The sequence below is a fragment of the Epithele typhae genome (genome assembly GCF_022376455.1).
Source record: "Epithele typhae strain CBS 203.58 chromosome Unknown BXZ73scaffold_88, whole genome shotgun sequence".
NCBI lineage: Eukaryota > Fungi > Basidiomycota > Agaricomycetes > Polyporales > Epitheliaceae > Epithele > Epithele typhae.
This window is the reverse complement of record NW_025954279.1, coordinates 115,375-136,647: the sequence shown is the minus strand read 5'-3', so window position 1 is coordinate 136,647 and position 21,273 is coordinate 115,375. Positions and strand designations below refer to the sequence as shown.

General features: G+C 53.5%; 5 protein-coding genes across 5 annotated transcripts; 3 read left to right on the top strand and 2 right to left on the bottom strand.

Moving 5' to 3' along the window:
* Nucleotides 1-1,743: 1,743 nt before the first annotated feature.
* Nucleotides 1,744-5,112, bottom strand: BXZ73DRAFT_106694 (uncharacterized protein; the record flags this gene model as incomplete). The annotated part of the gene is made up of 20 exons (XM_048016697.1): nucleotides 1,744-2,003; nucleotides 2,060-2,191; nucleotides 2,243-2,263; nucleotides 2,318-2,766; nucleotides 2,821-2,916; nucleotides 2,974-3,024; nucleotides 3,115-3,165; nucleotides 3,229-3,283; nucleotides 3,339-3,367; nucleotides 3,425-3,577; nucleotides 3,627-3,698; nucleotides 3,745-3,927; nucleotides 3,978-4,036; nucleotides 4,085-4,117; nucleotides 4,179-4,222; nucleotides 4,275-4,405; nucleotides 4,454-4,561; nucleotides 4,610-4,709; nucleotides 4,776-4,858; nucleotides 5,087-5,112. 20 exons carry the CDS (start codon nucleotides 5,110-5,112, stop codon nucleotides 1,744-1,746), a joined length of 2,136 nt encoding a protein of 711 aa, XP_047872527.1.
* A 907-nt stretch (nucleotides 5,113-6,019) lies between these two features.
* Nucleotides 6,020-6,969, top strand: BXZ73DRAFT_55063 (uncharacterized protein; the record flags this gene model as incomplete). The annotated part of the gene is made up of 4 exons (XM_048021272.1): nucleotides 6,020-6,129; nucleotides 6,181-6,543; nucleotides 6,591-6,720; nucleotides 6,775-6,969. The coding sequence occupies 4 exons, from the start codon at nucleotides 6,020-6,022 to the stop codon at nucleotides 6,967-6,969; spliced, it is 798 nt and encodes a 265-aa protein (XP_047872526.1).
* Nucleotides 6,970-7,176: 207 nt separating this feature from the next.
* Nucleotides 7,177-10,344, top strand: BXZ73DRAFT_106692 (uncharacterized protein; the record flags this gene model as incomplete). Its single annotated transcript, XM_048016696.1, has 3 exons — nucleotides 7,177-8,112; nucleotides 9,938-10,018; nucleotides 10,072-10,344. 3 exons carry the CDS (start codon nucleotides 7,177-7,179, stop codon nucleotides 10,342-10,344), a joined length of 1,290 nt encoding a protein of 429 aa, XP_047872525.1.
* Nucleotides 10,345-10,621: 277 nt separating this feature from the next.
* Nucleotides 10,622-12,165, bottom strand: BXZ73DRAFT_106691 (uncharacterized protein; the record flags this gene model as incomplete). Its single annotated transcript, XM_048016695.1, has 4 exons — nucleotides 10,622-10,659; nucleotides 10,709-11,048; nucleotides 11,098-11,312; nucleotides 11,373-12,165. The coding sequence occupies 4 exons, from the start codon at nucleotides 12,163-12,165 to the stop codon at nucleotides 10,622-10,624; spliced, it is 1,386 nt and encodes a 461-aa protein (XP_047872524.1).
* A 964-nt stretch (nucleotides 12,166-13,129) lies between these two features.
* On the top strand, nucleotides 13,130-15,340 carry BXZ73DRAFT_81727 (uncharacterized protein; the record flags this gene model as incomplete). Its single annotated transcript, XM_048023556.1, has 8 exons — nucleotides 13,130-13,162; nucleotides 13,367-13,543; nucleotides 13,616-13,709; nucleotides 13,809-13,906; nucleotides 14,149-14,280; nucleotides 14,577-14,656; nucleotides 14,711-14,997; nucleotides 15,051-15,340. 8 exons carry the CDS (start codon nucleotides 13,130-13,132, stop codon nucleotides 15,338-15,340), a joined length of 1,191 nt encoding a protein of 396 aa, XP_047872523.1.
* Nucleotides 15,341-21,273: the final 5,933 nt, after the last annotated feature.

Sequence of the window (21,273 nt, the reverse complement as noted above, 5' to 3'; positions counted from 1 at the left end):
GTGTAACTGGCCTTTCTGGAATAAGAATATTGAGATCACATGTAAGCTTGCTGAGTGGTTGAAGTGCTGACTTGTATGTCAATAAACCACAGACTGCACAAGCACCCTCTTGGAAGTTTCTAAGCTGAATGTCTGAGGCAAATCCAGTGATGATCTCACCTAATAACTGAGTATCAGGTGGACTAGGTGGAAACTGGTGCTTTACAGACTTGGAAACTAGGGCTCATTCAAAGGTAGAAGGGCTTTAGCACGCTTAGTCTTCTGTTTTTTACTATTTGTCTGCACTGGCTCAGTGGGCACAAACACCACTACATATTCAGGGCATGAAATACAAATATGGTTCATTAGAATACTTAACAAATGGTCTTTGGTCTGTCTGATTGTAGCAGAGAAACCTATTGCATGTATTTTAGCCAACCGCACTAGGTCAGGTTTCTGTAGTCTGGTAATCAAGTGTGATAATGGTATTTTTACCAATATGGCACACTCAGTCTTCACTATCTCACTGGAAAACACACATTTATGATAGCGGTAGTTCATATTCATTGCTATTTCACCTTGAACTGGATACCTTCGGAGTTCACTTGCTGTCCACCACTTCCCTCTGGTATTTTTGGAGGGAATAACAGCACCACCAAATTGTGACAATCTCAGAGTGCTAATAGGCTTAGAAGATGTTTCAACTGCTATCTGAATAGAGTAATATTTGCTCTTGATAGCAGCCCAGAAGTCATGCTTAAGCATGCAAGTCTGCATAAACAAAAGTCTAATAAGCCTCACTTGAGACCGTGGAGAGTTCCAGGTCAAGTATAGTGATACACTAGGCTGCATATAGCCATACATAGACCCAGAATAATGCCAGACAGGTGAGGGGTAGATAACCTCGATGTTTGACTGAAGGCACAGACAGACAGAGCTTAAAACAGAGGTGCTCGTCCAAACCTCATCCACAAGGGACCTGGGGCTTTCAATCAAGGTGCCCAGAGTAACCTGCTCAGTGTAGTCTAAGCTATATAGAGGTGATCATCTATAGATGTATCAGTAAGGTTGTGCCATAACAGAGGAGAGAAGTGCACTTACAACATAGATTGGAATGGATTGGGAGAGAGAGGCAGAGTTAACTTGTGCAGAGGTGTGCCAAGCACACTGAATCAGCCATAAAAGGCTGAATAGTAAGGCGGGTTTGAGTGCAGAGTAGGAGAACATCGTGGTTCGAGTTCAGAAGTGAGAGGCGCCCAGAGGCTGCCTAGCCAAAGTTCAACTTCAACCTCCATCAAACTCCCATGGTCATGTGACCATGTGGAAGGCGCCAAGTTCTTATCTTAGTCGAAAGCAAGACTCGGTGAAGCGCACTTGATTATCACACCCAGAAGTTCAGCAACAAATTATGAATCAGATTGCAAGAGTGTATATCGAGTTGGTCGTAATGAGCGTGATGGTAGTACAAAGCATTAGTGTGTAAGTAAAGAAAGAATTAGATGATTGTAAAAGAGTCCAGATATCAGTGAGCGGAGGGCAGGGCAGGAGAGTATGGTTCATGATATGTACATAGGGATGTCCACAAGATACCAGAGAAACAAGGTAGGAGAGAGCGAGAGATGCATAGTGGTAGTGGGTATAAGTGTAGCACGACATACATGCACAGGGAGACACAATCTGTATAAGACAAGAACAAAGACGACACAAGTCTGAGCTGATGCACATGCACAGGGAGATGACGATCTGCAAAAGACAACCAGCGCACTAGGTGCTCTCCTCAACCGACACATGAGAGGCGATCTTCACTGCACCGCAGAGGTTGAAGCCAATTGAAGGCTTGTCGTCACTGCCACTCTTACTAGAGTAAGAGTTGCAGGTGAAGTAGACGACAGCCAGATCGTGAGGCTGGAGCGGTTCACCACCCTCACCAGGAAGGCAGCGAGGGAGCAACTGAGGCTGGTTGAGGAGATAGCTCTCGACTCTGTCTTCCTTCTGGAAGTGCGCAGTGGCGTCCCAGACTGGGTCTGAAAGCACAGAGTAAGCACTTGAAGCGCTTCAATGTGTGTAATGGAGAACTTACAGGTGGCATCGGGCGAGTGATACGACTTCACCGTGTCACTCAGATCCTTGATGGGATCAGACTGCCGCACAGAGCGACTAGAGGAACCCACTTCCTCGTCGTCCTCATCTGAGCTGAGGTGGATGCTCTTCGCTGCACTCTAAATTAGTCACTGCATCAGTGCAGACAAAAATATGCACTCACGGACAGGACCAGAGATTGACCCTGTGACAAAAGCACCGACTCAGTATCGCAGAGCAAATAGAGCAAGCAACTCACTTTTAGGCCGAGGTGTCATGGTACTTGCACGTTCAGGGTTGTGCAACGCAGAGTGTGCCCAGAAGCAACCCTGGCTAACAAGCTCATCATTCTTCAAGAGCGCAGTTTCACCAGTGGCGATCGTTGCTTCCTGGTAGTCCATTGCACGAAGGACAAAAGGACCCAGTCGAGCATTATCAGCCTTGCCGAGCAGCTCAAGGTGAATGCCTTTGCCGTATAACGACGTGGCACCAAACTGGAACTCCCCGTTGTTCTCCGTGTGCGCTCTGATCACCATGCCAACAGCATAGCCAATAGCTATGTTGTTGCCAAGAGCCAGGTTGTCGAAACACAGATAGTACGAGTTAGCCTTGAACTTGGAGACCTTCTTGAAGAACTTAGGGTCAGCGCATCCAATATTGAAGACCTTCATGCCGTCGCCAGTGTTGGCCAACGTCTTGTAAAAGATCCTAGTGAACACCTGATGAGTATAAATCTGCAGGATTTGATTGAATTATACATACGTTGGATGCACCGTGGGGTAGTGCTTCGAGGTCAGAAGCCTACTAGTGGGGCTCACATGCAGTGGGTGAATGTAGTTCACCATGTACGTCTTGCCGCTACAACAGAAAAGTCAGCAAAGGAGTCCTAATTAGAATTAAAAAAACATGACTCACTCATTCTCAAAGTCAGGCAGCCCATGGCGGATGTTGGCGATCGTGGTGCTCCTGTCGATCGACTGCTGAACACCCCAAAGCTCGTGTGGTACGATCTGTAAGAAGTGTGAGTAGAAGTTACTGCAACTAAAAATGACTCACTTTGAGGCCTTGTCCTTGAGCTTCTGCATGTTGAGAGGCTTAGGCAACACCCTTATAAGCAGTGCAATGTCAGCGAGAGCACCACTAGGGAGTAAGCTAGATAGAGTAACTCACAGGCGTTCAACTTTCACTTCCGACAGGTCGTGGTCTGGGTTGACGCAGACTTGTACTTGATTCTACACAGATGTTAGCAGAGATCTGAGCACTATAAATGAGAAGCTTACGAGAAGCGGGCCTTTTTGTGGGAGACGTTCTGGAATATAGAAATATGTCAGAAGTGTGTACCAAAGAACAGGGAGAAGATGCGTACTTGAGAGCGTCATCACTGCCTTCATCTTCAGAAGACTTGGAACGCTTGCCTGCCGCCTTGAAAGCAGATACAAGACTACCACTAGCATGAGAGGCAGTGTCAACCAAGCTGTCAGCTTGCACCTTGACGTTTCTCTTCTTGGTTGGAGTCGAGCTAGAGGGCATAATAAGCACGATATCAAACACAAATTTGAGAATTGTACCTAGTCGAAGGAGTCCTGTCTTTCATCTTGATCGAGGACATCTTGCTTGCAAGCTTCTTGCTCGGTGTGCCACTAGAAAGCATGAGCAATTGTGTTCACTAACAAACTGAATACGTACTTGGTGGTGTGGTCAGGACTGAGCACGTAAAGAGCATCTGGGTTAGAGTCCTCGTCATCAATATCCATAGCGTCTTCAGCCCCCCCAGCTGCCTCCAACTCAAATTCAGACATGATGTCATCGTCTGAGTCCTCAGCCTGGGGCCTGAGTTGGGCTGCCTTGCCACGCTTCGTTGGCGTCAAGCTGGGAGAATATGTAAGTATACATATGATGTCACAATATACTGAACTTACTGAGTGATGTTGACTCTGACTTGGTGCGACGCTGCTGACGCCCACGGGGTGTCATAGTGCTAGTACATATGAGTAAGAATGCATGAATATAAAGGCACATTGCTCACATCTCGACCACAGGCTTGGAAGCTGAGGGGTGTCTAGGCTTTTGCCTATAACAAAGGTAAGCCAGTGGTTGAGCGTATAAAGGAATAGACTTACGGAGATGGAGACTTTGGAGAGACGTTCAGCTTTCCCATAGAAGGCTTTCTATAGCTGAGTGTGAGCACTGTAGCACAACTTAAACAAATTACTTACTTCCTAGGCGTCTTCTGATTGTCAGGAACACCACATGGTAATCGCCATCGTCAGAGGAGATGCCAGCCATCTTCTCAGCCTGCTGGGATTCTCGACGAGCCCTAGCAGCCTGCAGCTCCTTCACCTTCAACCTGAACTTGAAGTAAGCAAGCAGTGTAAGCCAAGTAAATAAGACTCACGAGGTGTCGATCTCGCAGTACTTGTCCTGATCGGAACCTTCATCCTCTGAAGTCTCAGAGTGGCAATGAACGTCATCAGCCTCGTTTGAAATGAAGCTTTTGGTGATCCTGAAACAAAGTTAGTAACATAGTAGTCTGAGAAGTGAATGTGCGCACCGTTGAACCTCTTTCTCATCCCCAGCCAAAGGTGTAGAATTCTGGTGAGCCTGAGAACGAGTGGGAGTAGGGGAGAGAGAAGGGTTGCGCTTGGTCGTAGCTGAGGCCTTACGAGATCCAGTGCTACGCCTTCCACCGCGACCAGTGCTTTTGGCAGTCTGTCTACCAGACGGAGCAGGCTGCCGCTCAGCCTCATCACCAGAGGCCTGGGGCTTCCGAGGACGACCTTCTCGAGGCTTCTTGATGGTGCTGCAACCGTGAGTGAGTATAAAGAATATGGAACACATATGGTAGACACATATATCGTCAAGGTCTCCTTCTCCTCACCCCCATGATCAGGGGAAGGGGAAGGGGACTCATCGCGCGTGGATGGTACGGGGGAGGAGGCAGCTCGACCACGCTTGGTTGGGGTTACTGTTTTTTAGACCTATAATAAACGTATCAGCCTGGCATACGCAAATGAAAGGAATCACATACGTGGCAGAGGCGCGAGTCTTGGCCATAGTGAGTGTATAAAGGAGCGGGTATCGGAAAGGAGTGTGATTGGGAGTGATTAGAGGAAGCAAGAATGAGAGCAAGAAAGAGAGAGAGAGTGTGTAGACGACAGCGCGTCTGCCTAGGTTTATATACAGCACTGTGATGCTGTTTATTTGTCCCTTGGTCCGTGCACATCGTCCCACCAGCCCACTCTGAATTTCTCAGCAGTTCCTGAATCCGCCTATACGGCTATTTAGACCGTCGGCTATACTCAAGCGAGTCTGCCAGCACTTGGCTCACTGTTGCATAGTCCCATACAACAGTGACCCTATACAGTTCAGTGACATGTAGCAGAAAGAAGTAGCTTTTGAATGACACCCAACATGCAGAAGAAGGGAGGGAAGACACGGATGGGGCATTGAAAATAAGCAAAGTCCGATGTTGTCCGCTCTTCGGATGAGCTTATCCCGATCAATAATGACGCACCGCCAGAGCACGTTCCAAAGAATCTAGACCATGCACAAACAAACAGTTGGAAATTCCTGTTCACGTGTTGAGAAGACACAGAGATTAGACGAAAAGGGGATGAAGGGCTCCTCACCTTCAACCAACTATCGCAAACATCTACTTCACCTCCTCTTTGCTATCCCCTATGCTTTACGCTGCTCAGCTGGCTTTAGATGAGGCCAAATATGGTGAGTAGAGAGTGTTTGGTTCTGACTTGATCTAATGCGCTTCTGTGTGGTGCAGCGAGAATGCTTAAGCAGGAGATGTCGAGCCTAGTAGAGGCAGAGGCTCCGTACAAGCAGCTTCAGAGCATCAAAGAGGTGAGTTTTGGATTGTGCAGCCCTAGAACAAATCTCATACCGTGCATGGTAGCCCAGCATTCTCAATGCGATTGGAGAGGTGGTGGACGTGGCGAACGGAGTGCGGATGACGCTCATCCATCAACGAGCGTCTCCTGAAGAGCCTATCGAGGAGCTTATCCTGTCGATCCAAGGATATCTCGTAGAGGCCAATCTCCCTCCTATTCGGAAGATGGAGTGAGTTTTGTGTATTGTGATGCGTACCTGAGTTCACCTGTCTGCTTCCAGTGTTCCTCGGTCCAATCATCGGATCATTGGTCTTAGCCAGTCAGTCGTTATCTCTGGCCTAGGTGAGGACCTGTTCCAAGACGCGGTGCAGGGTGCGGTCTGCGTCTACCAAGTCTATCAGCGCCTTATCGAGACTCTTCATGGACGACTTCGAGAGTGGACCCCTTTTGATCGCTCAGGCCACCTGGCTATCCAGTTCGGTAACCGTCTTCTGAGTAGGGGAAAGGAGGTTGGAGATGATGAGATTGTGGACTTGGCAGATGTCGTGGACCCCTTCAATGTTCTCCGACCAGCTTTGCGTGATCATGTTCACACTACCGACAATGCAGTTCAGTACTGGGAGCGTACAATGAAGGAGTCCAAGTACGTGCCAGATTGCTATGAAGCCAACCATAGCTGACGTTGTTTAGGGCAACATACACAAAGATCAAGCCTCACCAGATCAACATCTCAAACCTAGTCGAGCTGCAGATCGCTTTCACAGTGGTTCGCCTTCCCCGACAGGAGTACGTCTTTGTTCTAGACCGTACTGTCGAGAAGGTGAGTGCTATATGCTGATTCTCACTTGGAGCGTGCTTGCTGATTTGATTATAGGACTTCAATCTAGCTTCAATTGCAGCTTTGACAAAGCATGCCAAGTCTCCCAGACGTCCTTTGAAGCGCAAGGTCGGCTACGGCGACAGCGAGGAAGATGACACAGACTCTGTGTTGAAGTGTATGCGCTTGGACGATAGTGACTTGCAGGACAGCGCAGTTGTATCTCAGACAGATGTGCCTATGGCTGGGTAGAAGATGTAGAGCTGGCATGTGCTTCTTCTAGTGAATTGAGCTTCTTTTCTCGGTGCATGAATGTGAATGTGAACACGTGATTCTTGAATCTGAATATCGACTTGAATGAGAACACGTGATCTTTAAATCTGAATATCGAGAGACCATCGAGAAGCTATCACTGCAGCCATCATTCCAACCACATCCTATTCATCCACTGCACACATCATGGAGACTGGACTCTTTCCACACACAACCTCTTCTGGCCAGATCCTTAGCAGTCATCGCCAGTGCCAACTCTCTGTATCGGACGTTCGTTGGGACTCCTTGACCTCCTACGGCCTGAGCAAGCTCACACCATCCGTTCTCCATTGGATTGGCGGCATCAAAACCGATGACCGAGGCATGCTATACCTGGATCGGAACATCCTGATCGCCCTTTGGGAGCGGTACCACCACTTTTATAGCTCCGTAGAAGCCGCCTGTCCCCAGCTTCGACCGTCGATCGGTGGATCAGCTGTTCGGAATCCCAGAAGGGACAAATGGCACAAGTTCGAGAACAAGGGGAATCCTACCACCAAGAGATGGTCAAAGTTCCTCAGCGATGTGGAGAAACTAGGCAAAGTCCCGTTCGAACACCTGTCATGCGAATACCCTGAATTCTGCCCTCATCCCAATGCCGATCCCCATCGCTTTGAGACCAGCCTCTCTCAAGTCCTCTATTGCTTCCACTCCACCTACACCTTCTGCATCCATCTCTGCCTTCCCAGATTTCCATTCCCATTCCGAACCCCTTCCCGAGTCACTCCCCCTGGTTGGAACTGTGAGCTCTTCTACCTACAGCCACCCGGTCAGCTCTACTGGGGTCCAATCGAGAAGACGGAGGCAGACTTCCCTCAGAAGTTTCAGCCGAAGAAGCTTCTGAAGCTGGAGGGGGAGGACTATGTTAGGCTTGCCGCCATTCACACGGTTACGAAAGAGCGACTCAGAAGGCTGGAGTTGTCGGAGATGGAGAATTGGCGCAAGGAGACAGAGAAGGCCAGGGAGAAGGAGACGATGAAGGACTACATGGAGAGAGTGGAAAATCGGGTACACCTGGTGGGCAAGCTTCTTATTGAGCTTCCACTTATCCAGACTAGGTGCAGGATGGAGACGTCTTCAGAGGTTCGTGTTATCTTGCATGAGAAGGATGCTATAGTGCTATTGGACCCTTGGCAGAACGCAAACACTGTATACCAGATCTTCTCTTCAGTGCTTGGAAAGACTTGCAGTGTATGTCGTTAAGGAAAGTCCTCTGACTGGTTCTCTTTTTACGGCAAAGTCAAGCCACAGGTATCAGACGATGGTGTTATATCAGCTGTACTTGTCTCTTCAGTGTAGTGTTACTATAAGGTTTTCTAGCACATACTTGGTCTCTTACACACCATACGCCTATTGTCTCTCATATGTATAAGCTTACATTGCTTAGATTCAGACTAGAGACAGAATACCAAGCTTGCCACACAAATAGCACACTTGGAGGAGGAGATGGGCGCAAAGCAATGGATACAGAGCAGATACAAAAGAAACCAATCCCTAGGGGCCCCAACAGCAAGCGCTCCTCCAAATCCCTTGAGAGCGACCTAGAGCGAACAAGCGAGCTTAACGGCGATATAGACGCCCAGCTGTACGCTCCAGCATAGGTTCCCCAAGGGAACGTGAAAAGGGAGAAAGAGTCAAGTTAGTAAAGTTCAGAAGAGCGCGAAGGCTGCATAACCCCTTCCCACACTCCTGTCGCGACTCAGGAGCGAGGAAGAGGCATAGCAGCCTCCATAGTGCGCAGAATGAATGAGACCAAGCCAAAATGAACTAACCTGCACGACAAAGATAACACAAGATGGTGCAACAAGCCTGGAAGAAGGGTTGTATTAGAGAAATTGAATGAGGGATAGAGCAAAGAGAGACGCAAGGACTGACCTCAGCACAACAATCAAGAACAACTCCCAAACACAGAACACCTGTGAAGTTAGTTATAACAGCCCAAACACAGAACACCTGTGAAGTTAGCTATAACAGGGACCTGAGAGGGGAGAAAAGAATATCAGAGACAGAGCAAGGGAGGGAGCAATGCATAGAGCACATACTAGGACACCAAAACCAAGCAGAACTGGCAGAGACAGAACCCCAGTCAGAGCAGACATCAGGGGGCTAAGACAGGGAGAAAACCAAGTCAGAGAGATGGAGGAAGGGAGGGAGCAATGCAGATGAAGAATAAAGTACTCACCAGCTCAGCAGAACCAAGCAGATCTCACAGACAGGACTCCAGTCAAGCCAGGCCAATCAGGGTCCTAAAATGGGAGTAAGGCATGTCAGAGACATGGAAGATGGGAGGGAGCAATGCAGAGAGAGAATAGATGACTCACCAGCTCAATAGACCGAAGCAGACCTCCCAGACCCAACACATAACCAAGGCAGAACCTAGAAACAGACAAGAGATAAAACAGGGAGAAACGAGAACAAGAACAGCTAGAGGACAAAAGAGGAGTGAGCACAGAATCAAGGAGGTGAGGGAGCACTCACCTGCTAGCCAGAGGCTAGCAAAATCTTGAAGAGAGGGACAGAAAGATCTCACACAGAGCAAGCTCTGTGCTCCAACGACCCGGCCACCCAAAGTGGCAATGTCGCAGGCATCGCTGGCTCAAGACCACCGCTCTAAATCGGTGCACCGAGTAGGCATGGTACAGGAGCACAGGGACTGGGGGGTGGGGGGCAGCCTCTCACTCAACGCTGACTCCGGCCGGAAGCCAGCGAAGAGAGTGGAGAGAGGACAAGAGCCCCCAAGAGAAGAGAGGGGATGGCGGCGACGATTTTGTGTGCAGGAGCCACAGGCTTAGTAAGCATTCCCACACAGGCTGTGAGGCCCAGAGGCTGCTCTATGTCACCTCCTCCTCACCCTCGACCTCGCCCTCCCACCGTCCAACCACCTCCACGACTACCTCAACGCGCCAAGGACGTCCCAATGGACGTCCTCGGCCCCTCGATTCGTATCCCAGCGCCTCGGTACAAGACCGCGGCGCCCGTCGTCGTCCCGGTGAGTCTGCTACCCCGTCCCTCCTGCGCGATGCGCCGTCCCACCTCCCACAGTGCGCCTGCACGCCCCGACCGTGTACAAGACGCGGCGGGGCATGTACCTCGACCCTCCTCGGCCGTCGTCCGCGCCCCGCGCTCAAAACGGGCGGCCTTACGGCCGTCCGCGCCCGCGCGCTGCCCACCCTGCTGCTCCTCCTCCTCCTCGCCCTCGACCTCACCCTCCCACCGTCCGAGCACCTCCACGACTACCTCAACACGCCCAGGGCGTCCCAATGGACGCCCCGGGCCCTTGGATTCACATCCCGGCGCCCGTCGCCCTCCCGGTGAGTCCGCTGCCCCGTCCCTCCTGCGCGATGCCCCGTCCCACCTCCCACAGTGCGCCTGCACGCCCCGACCACGTACAAGACCTGGCAGGGTGTGTCCCTCATCCCACCTCGGCCATCGGCCGCGCCCCGCGCTCAAAATGGGCAGCAGTATGGCCGTCCACGTGGACGCTGTTAGCCCTCCTCCTCCTCTTTGCCTTTGAATTCCCTCTCCCATGGTCTAGTTGTCACCCAGACCACCTCCATATGACAATAGAAAGCAATCACTACAACCCTGTCTTTTAGATCTTGTAGTAGATACCACTCTTAACAAACAGGTCTGTTGAAGTTGTCAGAGTGAGTGCATGTATGAGGGATAAAACACAAACCTCTGAGATTCTCAAGGCTGAAGGACTTGTTCTGAATCAAACCCACTGCAGCCTCACCCACATCACTCCAGATCTCTTCCAAGTGAATGACCTCATCCTGACGCTGGATTCTCCACCATAGGTTGGCCTCTCCTGCGCCCTCCATCTTGTCCTTCTTCCTCTGCACCTCAGAAATCTCCAGCTGCAGAACCTCCAGGGTGGGGATGGCTCTGACTAGCACCTCAGCCAGCTTCTTGCAAGCAATCTGACCATCCATGTTGAGCCTTTCAAACAGGTCCACAGAAAAGCCAATGCTGAGATGGATGAGAGGAACTGGAGAGAGCCTCTCAGCCAGAATGAACTACACATAAATGTAAGAATCTATCAGAGATGGGTGCTGAGAAACATACCAAAATGACATCAAAATTACTTCGACTCTGCTCCACGAAGTTCTCAATTGTTAGAGACCTGACTTTGCACTCCGCTGCTCTGGTAAGCATCTCACATGGGACAGTGAGACTATCTTCATCATCCTCCCACCAGAGTTCAATGAAGGAAAGGAAGGCCAAGGACTTGATATGATCGAGAATAGCGAAAGGCAACTCCTCGCCTTGGTAGTCGGCTTCTGTGGAAGGGATGAACCAGGTCTGATCAAATCAGAGGGAGTCAATGTGGGAGAAGGAACGGTCTTCATCATTATCGATGTATTGAAAATCTGGATCAAGGTTGAAGTCGATATTGATGGTGAGAAGGTGGGGCAAGAGATGAGCCCACAGGACTGCAAAGGTCCTGTCGCAGTAGACAGAGAGATGAAGAAGGGAAGGGGTAGGAGGGACCAAAGACGGCTGCCACAAACAGAGTTCAAGGGACTTGAGATGGTTGAGGTCTAAAAGAGGAGACTGAACACCAAGTGTCTCAATGGCCATCCAATCCGCCAACTCAGACTCAAAAGCCTGCACGTACTCGCTTCTATATCCTGACAAGGATAGGGAAGAGAGTTGGGTGACTTTGGAGAGGGAGAGGATGAAGGAATGAAGAATCCCCCAGTCTTCAGCTGTAATGTCAGATGGGATGGTGCCATCCTGGAGAGACACAGACAGGGAGGAGAGACGGGGAAGTTCAGAGAGGAGGGGAGTGAGTGTGGCAACACTGGGGAGAGTGGTGGAGGTCAAAGAGAGGGTAGTTAACTTGAAAATGAAGGAGATGTGGATGATGTGGAGGTTCTCTCCAGGGTTGAGAACCACAAGCTCAGAGAGACCTGGTGAGCTGCTGAAGAGGCCATGGAGAACTGAATGGGGGATGAGATCGGGGTTTTCAGGAGTGATAAGAGACTTGATGTAGTGGCATGGAGGATAGGGAAGGTAGGGATGGATGGAAACAAGCCACTGCACCCATGCTAGAGCATTGGTTTTGTTTTTGTTGTACCACTCTTGAAGGTGGACGGTGGCCAATGCTGGGCGCATAGCAACTTCGTACATGGTCTTGGAGGTTTGTGCAACTTTAACAACAGAGGAGGGGGGAAGGTAGGTGCAGACAGCGTGAATACATCAGGAAAAAGCGCTGTGCGCCAGAGCCCCGGCCCGGACTCGGCATCACTCCCTTGCCGCCAATGATGACCGGGAGGGCGCTTGAGGACCCTCGCGCGATGACTAATGATACCGAGGTCTCTCGAGTAGCGCAAGCGTGCTCTGGAGCTCTCCAGAGTAGCAGTGACTGCTAACGACGTCTTGAGAGCCACGACCAGGATCACTCGAGGTCTCTAGTGCTACAGTGGTGGCATGAGAGTCCTCGATATTATCCTCCGATACAAGCGGTAACGCGTGAGTATAGTGCACGAAACTCGTATATACGCTCTCATATGTCTTCCCGCACCGGCGTGATACAACGTGGGCTCTCTGGTAGTTATATTAACGAAAAATAAAACCGGTGACTGGTACAGCTGCTCAGAACGTGCCAGTCGCGCGTTTTTGGCAACACTCATTTGAAGTGGTTGCGCGGGCGGCGGGGGAAGGACGAGTCCTGGCTGTAGCCGTGAGAAAGACGAACGCAGTCGAGCGCACACATCTTGCGAGTGGCCAACGGGGCAACAAAACTGGGTTGCTGCCACTGGAGACCAATAAAATAATAGCGAGTTTCGCAGCCAGTACTTACATAGGGAAGGGAATCAAACGGTCAGAGACTTGAGTGCTTGAACACAAGTCCGCCAGAACAGGTTGTGGAAGGTTGTTCCCACGCACAGACCTCTGGGCGGCACCGCCCACCGCCAGCAGCGCGGCTCTCGGTCGTCTTCAATTATTTCCTCCTCGCTGTCTCTACCCGTCTCTCCTCCCGATGTTGTCATGTAAGTGCAACGAGGGCTCGCGCACCCTGCCTGCTAACCAAACTCATTAAGAACAGGACACGGAAGGACGACGGCTTACCATCCCCGCTTTGAACAGAAAGATGCGTCAGCGCCCGGGTCTTGACGCCATCTCGGTATGTAACGTACACCATACATTGACGTCGTCGCCTCCCGCACTCAGAGCCCTACCTCCCGCAGTCCATCTCCATCCCTCGCAGCCCTCTCTCCCTCGTCCCTTCCATCAGCACCCCGTCTCTCGTGCCTACCCTTCTACACGCACCATATCCTCCACGACCTCGAGAACATCGTTCAGTAACGCATCACGATTCACAGGTCAGTACACTGCGTCCACCGCGGAGGCCTTTGATTCGTTCGTCTGCCAGAACGCCTGCATCATCGTCAGTGGCAAGAAGCACCGCGTACCAAAAGCCCTTACTTGCGAGGCCAACGGCGACCTGAGCTCGATGGTCATGTTTGGCGACATCGTGGTAGTACCCGCGGACCCGGAGGGCAAGGTGCGTAACCGTCCACGTCACGCCTCGCACCTCGTCTCAGGATCAGCGCTAACTGTGGCTTCTTGTTTGCAGACCAGCCCCGTCAGCACGTTCTTCACGGTGAACATTGTCGGGCGCATCGTCGTCCTCGGCTCACACGAGTCTAAGGCTGTCACCTCGTCCTTTGGTACGTTCTGTCTCACCACTCTACGTGAGTGTTTGCTGATATTACGCACACAGCTTACCCCACCGTTCCGTTCGTATTCCGCTCTTGAGCTGGATGAAGACAGGGCGGTCTCGGGTCAATCGTCACCTCGCGGTGAGCGGGAGAAGGAGGAGTGGGACATGGGATGGAAGATTGTGCAGTGTATCGCGCCCATCAAGGTAAGTGTCGATTGTTCGGGAGAGAGATAGGCCTGTACCATCCACGCTCCTTTTGATCAATCAAAATCCTCTATGGTGCTGGTGTGTAGATCGTGCCCAGGCAGCCTCTGTTGTGCTTCTGTGTGTTGTATTAGCCAATATGTATGAGCTGTAGTCGTCTCTCAATGATTATTTGTTTTTGAGATCGATACATGTGTGCTACATGAGCACCGGGTGTTCACCCTAGAAATGGCTCGGCTCAGGTGTGCTCAGGAGAGCTCCAGAGTACTCTGGAGAAGATACTCGGGGCTACTCCAGAGTGCTCGCCGAGCAAGCGGCTGTGTCTCTGGAGTGCCTGGGAGGCGCCGGCCAAGCTCTCGCGGCTCCATAAAAGGGTACTTGTCTCACCGTGCTCCGACTGCTCTAGAGGCTCCAGAGCACTCCGGTGACATGTCGTTTTTTACTGATGTAATGTCATGGTTGAGAGACATGGTGGATGATGACTGGGAAGAAGGCTGTAGGGCAGTGTGGTTGAGGTAGGAGGCAAGAGGGGTATAGGAGCCATGAAGAAAGCCTGCCTTACAGCCTTTCTAACATGGGCGTCTCCCACTCTCCTCCTTCTTCATCTCCTACCCTCCACCTTCCCCTTGTCACCACCATCAAACCTCCTCTACACCCTCAACGTGCCCAGGGCATCCCAATGGACGCCCTGGGCTCTGCAATTCCCATCCCGGCACCGCGGTTCAAGACCACGGCACCTGTCGCCCTCCGGTGAGCCCCGCTGCCCCGTCCCTCCTGCGCGCTGTCCCACCCATCCTCCCACAGCATGCCCGCACACCCCGACCGCGTACAAGATACGGCGGGGCGTGTACCTCGTCCCTCCTCGGCCGTTGCCCGCGTCCCGCGCTCAAAACGGGTGGTTGTACGGCCGTCCGCGCCCGCGCGCTGCCCGCCCTCCTCCTCCTCCTCGCCACCCTCCGCCTTCTCTGTCCCACGATCCGACATCCTCCCCGACCACCTCAACACGCCCAGGGCGTCCCAATGGACGCCCTGGGCCCTTAGATTCACATCCTGGCGCCGCGGTATAAGACCGCGGCGCTCGTCGTCTGCCGGTGAGCCCCTGGCCCCGTTCCTCCTGTGCGATGCCCCGTTCTACCTCCCACAGTGCGCCTGCAAGCCCCAACCGCATACAAGATGCAGCGGGGCGTGTCCCTCGTCCCTCCTCGCCCATCACCAATGTCCCGCGCGCAAAACGGGCTGCCTTACGGCCGTCCACGCGCGCTGCCCGCCCTCCTCCTCCTCCTCCTCACCACCCTCAACTTCCCCATCCAGCCGTCCGACCACCTCCACGACTACCTCAACGCGCCAAGGAAGTCCCAATGGACGTCCTCGGCCCCTCAATTCGTATCCCGGCACCACGGTTCAAGACCGCGGCACCGGTCGTCCTCCCAGTAAGCCCCCTGCCCCTTCCCTTCTCCGTGCTGCCCATCCCCTCCCCCCACAGCACGCTCACATGCCCTAACACATACAAGATGTGTTGAAGTAAGTTCCCTATTGATCCTTTCTTTTCCCAAGTCTGGATACCTCCAAATGTTTTAGTTACTCTGTATATAGGATACATTTCAAATAAAACTCATTCTTTCCCCTTGCCTTTGCCCTTGCCCTTGAGTCTGGTGGCTAGTCTCCCCTCAGCCCTCCAAACTGTTGTGGAACGGACTCTGGACTCGCCCTACGTATTATTTTTCGTCTTTTCCTTGCCTTTTCTCTGCCTGCTACTATATTGGAAGGTTGTTCCCGCGCTTAAGCGCCCGTATCGCGGACTCTCTTAGCACTTGCACTTCGTGTCCTAGCCCTCATCTCGACCTCTTGGTCTTTGTGGGCTAGGTGAGTATCTCAATTGCCTGTATGTATGTAGAGCTATGTTAACTTGGTCTTTGTGGGCTAGACATCCCTCGTGTGACTCTAGTTTGCGTCTGCTTTGCGCCTAGTGCCGGCAACGCCTCTGCACCACTACATCGAGGTCATCCAACCTCCATCTACACCCATCCACCCCTCCCTCTCCTCCGATTGGCGTTCGCGGCCCGCTCCCGCGTCATTAGGTCGAGATCTAACCAGTGAGTGCTGGCATCAAAGCATCGTCCCCACCCTGTGCCACTCGCCCCGCTCTTCCCCTACCCTGCATACCTGCCGGAGTTATAAGGCTCTAAGCGTATCGCAGTCTCCCTGGGTCTGTTGAGCTCGAGTATCACACTCTGAGAACACTACCCCGCTCCCGGCCGACGACTCTATCCGCGCAGTTGGTCATCCCGACTGATTGGCTGCCCGGAAGCCTCAATAGGTGTTCACTTCCCCGGAGCGTATCCTGGTTCCTAGAGCACGGTGGCTTGCACAGGTCATCAGCACGCGGTTGACACTGAAGACAACCGGCACGTCCACATCGTCCGCAACGAGCGAAACGACCTCCTCTGGCGAGAGTGCGACCACCAACCGTGTCCTCATATCCGTACCCCTGTCACCTACACGACCCGCAGGGCTAGATTCGACGAGACCCACACTCCTATCCCACCCCTAGTCATGGATGCCCAGCAGTTTCAGGCCCTCATGCAGGCCCTCACCGCGAACCAGCAGCAGTTGGTTGCCGGACAGGCCAACCTTACGCAGGCGGTGACAAATCTGGCAACCGCGTTCCAGAACCTGTCCACCACCCTTCCCCAAGCTATGACGAATGCGACGGTGGCTTCGAACGTCAACACCCAAGCCACGAAGGACGCGACAAAGGTCGCGAACAAGCCCCAGCCGTACAACGGCAAGACCAGTTCGGATGCACGCCGCTTCGTAGCATCCTTCCAAGTCTACGCGATGCAGATGGGTGGCCATCTGAACACTGCCAACGCCACGGGCGGCTTCGATCGTGACGACGCGAAGTGGATCAAGTCGGCTCTCACTCTCCTCACCGATGACGCTGCGATCTGGGCTACCCCCTACCTGGAAACGATCGGTAACGGGCTGGCCGTGTTCAACAACGACTGGACGACCTTCAGAGCGGCGTTCAAAACGCGATTCGAGACGGCCGACGAGGCAGTCGACGCGAAGGCAGCCCTGCAGGCTCTTCACCAGCGTAGCCTCTCCGTCGTCGAGTACTACGCGCGGTTCAATGAGCTCGCGGACAGGACAGGCTACAGCCAGACCGACCTCCGCGACCGGTTCTACGAGCACCTCTCCTCGGAGATCAAAGACGAGTTGGTGCATACTGCTCGCAACACTGCTGCGCTCCCCGACCTCGTTCAGGTCGCTACGGACCTCGACATGCGCATTCGCACGCGCAAGGCTGAGCGTGCGCGCGAACAGGGCAAGTCTGTTGCGACCCCGACTGTCCCTCGTACCGCCACCGGGCAGTTCGCATCCGTGGCAACTCCCTCGACCATGCGCACCTCCCGCGACCCCGACGCGATGGACATTGATGCTGCCAAGCTGAGCGAGTTCAGGCGGTCGATGAACGGCAGGTGCTGGGGCTGTGGTGCGACCGACCACCAGAAGAAGGACGGCAACCACTCGAACGAGACTTGTCGCTGGTGCGGAGGCCGTGGCCATCGCGAGAGCGTTTGCCAGAGCAAGGCACTGGGCAGGCCACGCTTGGGCGGTCAGCAGCGCGTTGCAGCTACCACCGAGGACAGCCCGGTCGCGTCGACCTCAACGGCGAACTCCAATGTGCAGGGGATCAACGCAATCCTCGAGCAGATGCAGCAGATGACGGAGCAGCAGAAGATCCTCCGTGGCGAGCTTGAACTGCTCCAAAAGTCTTTTCCGAACGGGCCCGCTTAAGAGCTGCGGCAGCGGCGCCCCCACCCAAGGTCTCTTCTTCTTCTTTCCCTGAACCTGTACCTAGCGCGTACGATACCGTAGATAGCTGTACTATACCTGAAGCAAATCGATCCGGTTCGCATTTTCGCACTAGCGTGATAGTAAAAGGAAATGATAAGAGTGTTAAGACCGCAGCAATGATTGACTCTGGTGCGACTTCGCTTTTTGTTAGTAAAAGGTTCATAGATAGGCATGGTATTTCGGTGCACCCGTTGTTCAAGGAGATCACAGTGCACAATATCGACGGTACAAAGAACAAAGCAGGCAGTATTACGCATTTCACAAGGCTTACGTTAGGTATGGGTACATATAGCGAGCGTCTCGATTTCTTAGTTACAGATCTGGGACCAGAGGACATGATTCTTGGCTTGCCTTGGTTACGTACGGTGAATCCGGAGATAGACTGGGAGAAGGGAGAGATGCGGATTGAGACGGACGAGGAGGAGGAGGAACGGCCTGCGTTTGAGCGTATCAATGCGAACCGGGCACAGCGACGGAAGTGGCAGAAGGCAGGAGTGTTGGAGGATGCGAGGGAGGAGGTGTGGTGTGCGGCAGGCTACACCTATTCGACGCAGCTGGCAGAGGCTGCCAACAAGGGGAAACCTCAGAAGACGTTCGAGGAGATGGTCCCGGAGGAGTATCGACGCCACGCTAAGGTGTTCTCCGAGGTTGAATCAGAGCGTCTCCCTGAGTCGAAACCTTACGACCACGCGATCGACCTCAAGCCTGATGCGCCTGAGTCGATCCGCTCCAAGGTTTTCCCTATGCCTCTGAACGAGCAGGAGGAGCTGGATCGGTTCCTGGAGGACAACATGCGCAAGGGATACATCGCACCTTCTAAGTCCCCCATGGCGTCTCCAGTCTTCTTTGTCAAGAAGAAGGACGGGAAGCTCCGGTTAGTACAGGACTACCGGAAGCTGAACGACGTCACTGTCAAGAACCGCTATCCGCTTCCTCTCGCCTCAGACATCGTGAACCGGCTGCGAGAAGCGAAGTACTTCACCAAGTTCGACGTGCGCTGGGGGTACCACAACGTCCGGATCAAGGAGGGTGACGAATGGAAGGCTGCCTTCGTCACTAACCGAGGGTTGTTCGAACCCAAGGTTATGTTCTTCGGGCTCACCAATTCGCCGGCCACCTTCCAAGCGCTGATGAATTCGATCTTCGCGGATCTCATTGCGCAGGGCAAGGTAGCGGTGTACCTGGACGACATCCTCATCTTCACGGACACCCTAGAGGAGCACCGTCGACTGGTTCATGAAGTACTTCAGCGGTTGGAGGAGCACGACCTCTACCTGCGCCCTGAGAAGTGCGAGTTCGAGCGGGAGGAGGTGGAGTACCTGGGGCTGGTGATCCGTCAGGGCTCGGTCGGCATGGACCCGGTGAAGGTCAAAGCCGTGCGCGACTGGCCAGATCCTCGTAACCTGCGAGATCTGCGCGGTTTCCTTGGATTTGCCAACTTCTATCGTCGCTTCATCAAGGACTTTGCTAGGCTGGCTCGTCCCTTGAACGACTTGACGAAGAAGGACGTCGCGTGGACATGGGAGTTCGCGCAGCGTCAGGCATTCCGCGCGCTCAAGGACGCCTTCATCAGTGAACCGGTTCTCGCTACATGGGCACCAGATCGACCCACCAGACTCGAGGTGGACGCTTCTGGATTCGCAACGGGTGGTGTTCTGCTCCAGAAGCTCCCCGACGGCCTATGGCACCCGATCGCGTTCCGCTCAGAGTCCATGTCGGATGCAGAGCGCAACTACGAGATCTACGACCGAGAGCTCTTGGGGATCATCCGAGCATTGGAGGACTGGCGCCACTACCTTGAGGGTCTTCCTGATCCCTTCGAGATCATCACGGATCATCGGAACCTCGAGTACTGGCGTACTGCTCAGCATCTCTCACGGCGGCAAGCACGATGGTCAATCTGGTTGGCACGCTTCGACTTCGTCCTCACCCACAAGCCTGGGAAGACGAACACGCAGGCAGATCCTCTCTCGCGTCTCCCCACTCATCAGGTCACGGACGCGGAGGACAACCAGGAGCAGGTCGTACTCAAGCCAGAACGGTTCGCTCAGCTAGCTGCAACCATCTGCAGCGACACCGATCTGCTTGAGCAACGCATCCGCGAGTGCACCAAGCGCGAAGTGGAGGTTAGAAGTGGGCTTGCGGCGCCACCTCGCAAGGTGGCAAGTGGAGTGGCTGAGTGGGAAGAGCACGGGGGCCTGGTGTATCACGAAGGTCGTCTATACGTGCCGGCCGACCCAGAGCTCAGACGAGAGGTTCTTCGGCGATGCCACGACTCGGTCACAGCTGGACACCCTGGACGCAGCAGCACCCTTGAGCTCGTCAGCCGACACTACTGGTGGCCTGGGATGGCGCTCTTCGTGGCCAAGTACGTCGCAGGCTGCGAGCGCTGTCAGCGCTACAAGCCAGCTCCACATCCACGCTCCACCCTGCATCCACACGACGTCCCTGAGGCCCCCTGGAAGGTGGTGGGAGTAGACCTGGTCACTGGGCTCCCAGAGTGCGAAGGGTTCAACGCCATCGCGGTGTACGTCGACCACTACAGCAAACAGTGTCACGTCCTCCCCACACGCGACAGTGTCGACGCTGCTGGCGTTGCAGACCTGCATTACCGCGAGATCTTTCGCTTACATGGTGTCCCTCGGAAGATTGTGTCAGACCGTGGTCCCCAGTTCGCCGCCCGCGTAATGCACGAACTCTACGGCAAGCTCGGCATTGAACATGCACTCACCACCGCGTACCACCCTCAGTCTAACGGACAGACCGAGCGAACGAACCAGGAAGTTGAGCAGCACTTGCGCCTGTTCGTACGCAAACGGCAAGACGACTGGGTACGCTATCTGCCAACGGCCGAGTTCGCGCTGAACAGCCGAATCCACTCTGCGCACAACCACACGCCCTTCGAGGTCATGTACGGGTACAAGCCAGACTTCACGGTACCAGTGGGAACAGAGACTCGCTTCCCTCATCTCGAGGATCGTCTAGAGGGCATGCGCCAAGCACAGAAGGACATTGAATCAGTGCTGCGCGCAGGCAAGGCGAAGATGAAGGTTCACTTCGCAGAGGAACACCCTCGTGATCGGAAGGCATTCGAAGTCGGAGACAAGGTCTGGCTTAGCGCAAAAGACATCAGTGTGCACCAGGCAACGCGCAAGCTTGGTGTCCGGCAGCTGGGACCCTACAAGGTGGTCGAACGCGTGGGTGATCTAGCCTATCGTCTCGAACTCCCACCCACGCTCAAGATCCACCCGGTCGTACATGTGGATCGGCTGTCCAAGTATGGAGGGAACGAGGTGAACGGGCGACGAGCACCACCGCCAGAGCCAGTGGAAGTGGACGGAGGGGAGGAGTACGAGGTGGAGAGGATTCTGGACAGTCGGTTCTTCAACCGCCGGCTTCAGTTCCAGGTGCGGTGGAAGGGATACGGAGAGGGGGACGACTCGTGGGAACCAGCGGCGAATGTCGCCAATGCCCCAGAGAAGGTCGCAGAGTTCTACGAGCGCAAT